The sequence below is a fragment of the Metopolophium dirhodum genome, chromosome 1 (genome assembly GCF_019925205.1).
Source record: "Metopolophium dirhodum isolate CAU chromosome 1, ASM1992520v1, whole genome shotgun sequence".
Lineage (NCBI taxonomy): Eukaryota > Metazoa > Arthropoda > Insecta > Hemiptera > Aphididae > Metopolophium > Metopolophium dirhodum.
Window position 1 is genome coordinate 46,933,064 of NC_083560.1, and position 7,989 is coordinate 46,941,052.

General features: G+C 26.5%; 1 protein-coding gene across 1 annotated transcript; it reads left to right on the forward strand.

The window, feature by feature from the left end:
• The first annotated feature begins 2,100 nt into the window (after positions 1-2,100).
• Positions 2,101-4,600, forward strand: LOC132937198 (uncharacterized). Its single transcript, XM_061004021.1, has 2 exons — positions 2,101-2,331; positions 4,062-4,600. Exons 1-2 carry the CDS (start codon positions 2,320-2,322, stop codon positions 4,359-4,361), a joined length of 312 nt encoding a protein of 103 aa, XP_060860004.1. The 5' UTR covers positions 2,101-2,319; the 3' UTR covers positions 4,362-4,600.
• Positions 4,601-7,989: the final 3,389 nt, after the last annotated feature.

Genomic DNA, 7,989 nt, shown 5'->3' on the forward strand with positions numbered 1-7,989 from the left:
CTGTCATACAACACGTGTCCCGAAAGGCCACTAGGGTAAATCATAAATCACATTATTAAATTTGATCGATTTTGATATTATGTAATAATTAACTATATTCTGGTTACACTTATGCTTGCACGCCTCATTTGCAGTGATATGTTAATTATAGGAATAAGTTACTGATTTGTCAGACTATTATCGTCGTGAAATAAAAAATTTTATTTTTTCACAAAAGAAATTGTAATTTATTATATATTCATGATTTTTAATGTACTATTCAGTTTATTATTCTATCATATTATATACGAAAATATCTGCTTCATACATGCATACATACGTATATTTATATTATATTATATTTATATTTATAATATAATATTTCTTAATGTGAATATATTATAAAAAATTATATTATAATATTTTTATTTAGCTACAACGACCATTCTTAAAATTTTGAGAAATATATAAATATTGGTGGAAATGATGGACTTTATGGAGTATGCAGTTTTTCTTTTTAACTTCAAAAGGGGGAATCATACATGTGGATTGTAGTAGATCCGACGTGCAGTGTGTGCATTCATTCACACGTCATTATCATTTAAAATGGGTAAATCATATAATAGATCCGGGTGCAAATAAGAAGCAGAAAAATAAGGAAAAGAAGAAGAATTCCGGGAATTCGATTTAACCACACTTGGCATTGCATATAATTTTAGCAATATTATTGTATAACTATTTGTGTAGTGTATTGATTATTATTTTAAAATAACAAAATGTACAAAACATATTTTACATAAGATATTCTTAGCTTGCACTACATATATCTAGAGATAGGTAATAATAATTAATACATATTTTGGCCAACTATCAATTAGTTGAATAAATAATATAAATTATAATAAAATAAGTGTTAAGTGAGTTTGAGCGCATTTACCCCAAATAGGAGCGTAATATGTAAGCAGTGGACGCAGTGGACGCAGTGGACGCAGTACTCCCTTATAAATAATCAGGGAACATTTTTTTCGAAGTGAGGACTTTCTGTTTAAAATAGGAAAAAACATCCCTAGACGTTGGTAAGGTTGTTGGAGTTTCGATGACAAATGCGGCCTCCATGTTAATCTTTTGTCCAATATTACTCCAATTACAAGTACTCGACGGTTGGCTTCCGAGGGATTTGTTGCCAGGAAAATAAAACATGTAAAATTGGTTTATGTAAAAGTGAGAAAAATGTGGTAAAATTGAGTTCATGTAAACTCCGCCAGTGAAGAAAATCAAATAACAGTATACAATAAATATAATATACCAATTATTATTAAATAAAAAAAATCATAATTATATAGTAATAACCATCCTTATTATATAATAGTTAGGTATGCGTACATGCCAAAAAATATATAAAACTTAAAAATAAAAATAATGATTGTCGTACAAATTTTAATGGCCAGTATTAAGTTAGAAGATCATGATAGAAACTTTTAATTATCAAAATATATATAGGTATGTTTTATTATGACATAATATGTTATAACTTTATTTTGTACTGAAATTATTTGACACAATTTGTGTATATTACCATATATAAATCCATTATTATAACTATTTATAGCGTTCTCTACACCAAATTTTTTTTGAATTTTTTAGTTTACTTAGTTGAGATATATTATTTAGTTTTACATGAGCAAGTCCTTAACACTTGCGGAGTTTCCATATAGGTACCCATTACAGGTAAGAAAATAAAACTGGTGAAGTTTACATTAGACGTATTCATCACCTTTTTATCTAACTGGTATTCTAGCGGAGTTTACAACCGCCCAAATTTATAATACTTGATTTAAACATTAGTCCTGCCCTAAGTCTTAGCACTAAAAAGTACTTGATTTTTAGATCTTCAAGAGGATATTGTCAGCGCACTATTTGTTTTCTGTCTCCAGCCCATTAATTTTAAATTTATATGCTTATAAAAAAGAATCGTGCACATAGCACATGTATTTTAATATTTCTAAACTGCTATTGTAACAACGTGTGAGGCGCTGTGTATTAAATTTCCAATCATTTTGACCTAACGGATAACACTTTATTGTTACATCCTGTATTATGAGATTACTGATTAAGTATAAAAAAAATATAAATCAATTCATTAAAACCAATCTCAAAAATATAGAGGTCCACCTCTCATTTTTATCAACATAATTGTATAGATAATTTTTTTATCACTCCAGAAACAGTATTTAAATAGAGGTAGTCTTACATTTTATTCACAGTTTTTACAAAGAGTTGTAACGATACTGATTATTTTCAAGACTTTTTTTGTTGAAGACATTCATTCCATTCAACATCATGAAATACTCCGTAAGTACCTATACACCATTCAGTTAAACAAAATTACTTTTAATAGTTAAAAATATTAATAATTGTCAATAATTAATTTTCATATATTTTAATAGTCTGTTGTTTAACAATATGCAATTAAACAATTTACTAATATTTTCTATATTAATATACTGATTTCATTAAGAATACAGTAGAACCTCCAAAGTACAGAATAATATGAAATATTTTATGCGTTGAAGCTTTACAATTATTTTAACATTATAAACATTTAAAACAGTAAGATTGAACATTGACGATTTAGAAAAAAATCATAACATAATTATTTAGTTGTATTTTATCCCACGATGTGCAGTTACTATTCAATTAATTAATTTTATATTGACGTTAAGTTATAGTTTTTCCTTATATAAACTCCATACAGATTCAATAAATATATTTTTTGCAAGAATTATGTGTTTTATAAAAAAATAATATATAATCGGAAATATAATTTATAATATCAACAAATTGACGATAGACCTATTATATTATGATTTATGACGTATTTTAAATACTAAATTTTACACTGTCAAAGTGCTGAATGCACTGTTTCTGTATTTTGATAGTAATCAAATTAACGTACCCATATAAAAATTTCCGTTGAAAAATTACAATCTCATTAAAACAAATTATATGTATCCGAATAATAACAATACCAAATAGACAAGTTCAACATTTAAATAAAAGCTGTGGCCCGCGATCTCATAAATTAATATTAACCTAAATAATTAATAACTCCTGTTAGTAGAGTTCTATCATTTGAATGGTCTGTATTTCTGTTATTTTCTTTTGCTAATCACTCTTATAGATGCTATAAGATGAGCTATTTTTACTAGGTATATATTTTTGTTTTTTTTGGTATGTACCGTTATACAATTTGCTAATGTTACGCATAGGCACAGATTATAAATACTTATGCAGTTAAAATAAAATTTAACTGATTTTTAGATTCTGAACGGAGCGATGAATGTATTAGTTTTACAATGATGTGTGTTTTTTTAAATTTAAAATTTTTAAAATTTAAAATTTATTTTTGTGTTTCTGTTTTTACACGATAAGTAGTTAAAAGCGTTTATAGTTAAAATTTTTACATCATTGGATATTCGATTTCACATGTACCTAGCGATTTTCTTATTTTGTTGTAATTCAAAAACGAATAACCGAAGTCTTTTGAAATTTATCTCATATGTTTATTTTATCAATTCCTATATTTTGACTTGTTGAGCTGTTTACGGACAATTTCAAATTTCAACTTTTATAGTTTTTTTTTTCTGTTAATATCAATAAAGTTTTATTTGTTGGCCCAAAAAGCGTTAAAATGTAATATAAGGCTACTGATATATTTTTACGATAGCAGTTGAATAATATAAAAAATACAATTTTTTTTTATAATCATTTAAAGTTTGAATATTGAATGTTTACGAAATTTTTTCAAATTGAGAATTTACAAATTACCTATTAATTGTTAAACATGTATGAAATGTTCAACTTTTATAGCTAAGGCTTAAAAATTTAAAACAAAGTTCCATAGAAGTAATTAATTCTGTTATAAAAAAATCTAAAAAAATACATTAACACACTTTATTTTCATAGTTATTTTAAGTTCAAATTTGGACGAAATTTTATATTAAAAAACCAAGAATAACTATTTTAGTTATTTTGTTGCATTTTTATAATATTAGTTTAACTAATTGATTAACTTTGTTTAGGTGGTATTATGTTTATTGGCGGTTGTTTTAATACAACAATGCATGAGTGCTCACGTTCATCACGAAGGAGAGAAAAACGATGAAGATCACATGAGCCATGAAAGAGGGGACCATAAAGGCCACAAACATGAAGATCACACTGGCCATAACCATGGACTTTTTGGTGACCCAATTTATGATAATCCAAAATATTATGATAACCCAATTTATGACATCGGATTTGATGGAATTCGCGGAATTCATGATCGCAAAGATCTCCTTCTCGAAAAATTTAGAAAGGTTCCATTAGGGTATCAATAAAGACAAGAGCATACGGATTACGAGCCATGAATAATTATCATTATACAAGCATCGTATGCCACACGGTAGTCAATTATTAAATTTATATTGCGTAAAATTAATTAGTACCTATAGCATGTTTTAAATCTTTGTTTTTGTATAAATAAATTCACTTCGTTAAATTACTTAATAACAATACTATTACATTAGACTAGATGACATGTTGTCAATACTTGAAATAGTAATACAAAAATAAATGATCTTGTTATAAAAATGTGTTGGATGAAATGTAATATTTTAAAAGTACCTACTTAATCCTGGAATATTATCAACATAAACAAATATTGATTAATTTAAAATCGGTATAATAGTATAATATAGGTAGTCTAAAACGAACCTTCGAGAACATGATGTTTCCTTTATCGTTTTACTGTCATCTAATATAATAATATGATATCCAAAATTATAGCTAGAAATGTAATGTGTGTTATACATCAGGAAAAAAATATTATCCTAGTTAGGTACCGAAAATCCATTACAGTGAACTACTTGATGAAGATATGAAGAGGTATATAAATTATACTACACAGCAGACCCACTTCTTCGGGTATTTTTTTATTTATAAATTGCATCGAATACAATAATTATATAATATAATGAGTAATTAATTGATATGGGAATTAAATGGAGTTGTAGGATACATTTTTAACATTTATCTATAGGTAATATGTTTTTTTTTAATCGTCCTATGGGTCTTTTTTACATTACAAAGTGCCTAACGCAGTATAATAAAATATTAGGTAGGTGCCTATACTATCTACTGGTTACTTATAAATTTTTAATTTTTTTTTATAAATTGTATTGGATGGTATACCATACAAGGTAGGTCAGGTGGTAAAATTAACTTCGTTGGTGTTCGGCATCGGAAATGGCAACGTCGTAAATAGCAGGTAACCGATTTAATATGAAGTGCAGAGGGAGCAGAATAATATAGTGAACTGCGCTACATGGACTGCATTTCGTTTTTACCGTTAACCGTAAACCAGGTTAAAAAGTGGCAGGTACGTTTTTTATTTTTCATACCGTACACCAAAGTCGCTCGTAAATCGTGGTTCATATTAAATTTTTTATGTGAATTGCGCCCTAAATATTTTTTATTCATTCGTAAATTTGTCTAGCGATATTTTTGCAAAATCAATATATGTAGACTTAGGACTGTCAATATTATTGTATTAATATTGGTATGGTTAAAAATATTGGTTTAAGGTAGGTACTGTCTAAACTTTTTATGATTAAGAAATGCATTGTTAAAAATTACTAATTAGGTAACTGGTACAAAATGTGTATACGATAATTTCCGCACAAAGTATAAACGAGTTACTTTTTAAGCTGCATTTGTTTCATTTTTTCCTACATAAATATGTTTCTATTCCCATCATTTTTCTACTTTTTGATTCCCTGACTTCTCAAACTAATATTCTGTTGTCATGTTGATATGTACCCATCTCTTTGCATGTTTTTTTTTAATTAATAAGCAACACAATTAGGTACATGCTTAGGACTGACAACAAATGACCATTGATGGTTTGGTTAAAAATGTTTTGTTTTCTAAATGTTTGTTCTGAATAATAATATATATTATGTATAAAATATAAAAAAATAAATATAAAACATAATATATTTTAATTAGTTTTAGTTATAACTATACAGTATACTATAGTATATAAATGACATTCAAGTCAAAAATCAATATTTTTTATTTTTTTTGATCATATAAAAATACAAAATGATTATTATTTATATACTTAATAAGTTGATATATGGCATCCGAAATGGTTCCCGATACTATTGAGTCTAGATAGTACACATCAAGGCTATAGCAGGTTAATGATATTTTTAACTCAATTAAGTTAAGTTAAATTTTTTTTTTCATTAAATTTATTAAAAATGAAGTTAATAGACATTTTGAATATCTACATTAATTAAGTTAACAAATACTATTAACTTAAGTACTTGACTTGACTAAAATTATTAAATAAAGTTAATTTTTAAATAAAATACATATTCATAATAATGTATTATTTAATAAAATAAGTGTTAACCACTTGAATAGTGATATATATATTCTATGGATAGCTATTCGAACAGTCCTATGATAGTAATTTTATTTTACAAAACTTTTTTACTCGACGTCCTCCCCCCCCCTCCTAATCTTGATCAATTTTTAAATTATTTTTTTTTGTGATAAAATCAATTTTTTTAAAAAAAAAACTGGATAGTTAAATATATTTTGTTTTAATATAGGTAAATGACTTAAAATTTAGTTTTAGTACCAATTGAAAAAAATGTAAGTGCATAATTTTCAACATTTTTATTCTAAGAATAAATTACGATGTAGAATTGTAGAGTACTGGCGTATCATGACCGTTTTTGTACAACACAATACACATAATAAGAATATTGTCTACAGTAGACGGTCTACTGACTACTATAGTAGTTGATACTGGTACACTGATTGTAACACAAACACACATAAATGCCGTTTAAGATTTTACGTGTTTTTACAATGCCGTTGGTGTTTGTAACGGTACCAATATGACGTAGATAGTCCAGTAATTTAATGTAAAAGTGCATAATTCAATTTTTATTGCTTGTAATTAACATTGCCTTGGGATATTCTTTGAACATTATTTAGAAGGTTTTACCTAATTATTATTTTATGTTTAATGGTATTCATACAGTACCGATAATAATAATACATCCGGGCCCTTTTACGTTTTTTTAATGTCTTAAGGAATAAATAAAAAATAATTAATTATACCTACTGCCAGTAATCACGAAAACATATTATCTACTATTTGTATTATATCTTCCTATAAAATAATAATAAAAATTGTATTTTACTGCCCATTGTTTTGACGATAAGCATTTTTTTTTTTTAATATTATATTATTGTGTATATTTTATGAATTATGCTTCATAACAGTGTAAGAACTATGAAAGCGACTACTTTATTATTTTTCAAACGTAATCTTGTGATAACCTAGTGATGAAAGTGAGTGATTATTAATTTTCAAGTCCCCCTCCATCGCATTGAAAAATCCTTCGCACGCCATTGATGTACCTAAACACTTATTAATACTAAAATCTAATAATTGTAATGAAAGATTCATCGAAGAACACTAAATCTATACTGCTGAATTACTTATGTCCGACAACTTGTTTATCTCCACTTTAATATTAAGAGGTGGCGACACTATAAAGTTATGACGTTTTTCAGCATCTGCAAAAGCATTGTCACTATATAAGAATGCGAATATATTACTCTCGCAGAGTTTTAGAGCTAATTATATCTAAAACGCAAGAGTACCTACTATTATCAAAATGAAATAATCTCGATATTTTTATGTATTTGTATATATGTTACGGGTAAAGTACAAAATACGGTTAGTGTTCACATTACCCAGATAAGGTACCTATTGAATAAAGTAAAAATACTATTTATAAGACGTTTACTTCGTACATTACTCGGGTATTTTACACATTTTCTACGACTGAGTGGGTAAAGTACTTTGATAAAATGTATACGATAAAATAACGATTGTAGATAATTGTTTTTGAAAACCCACACGGAGTAATATTTAGTACA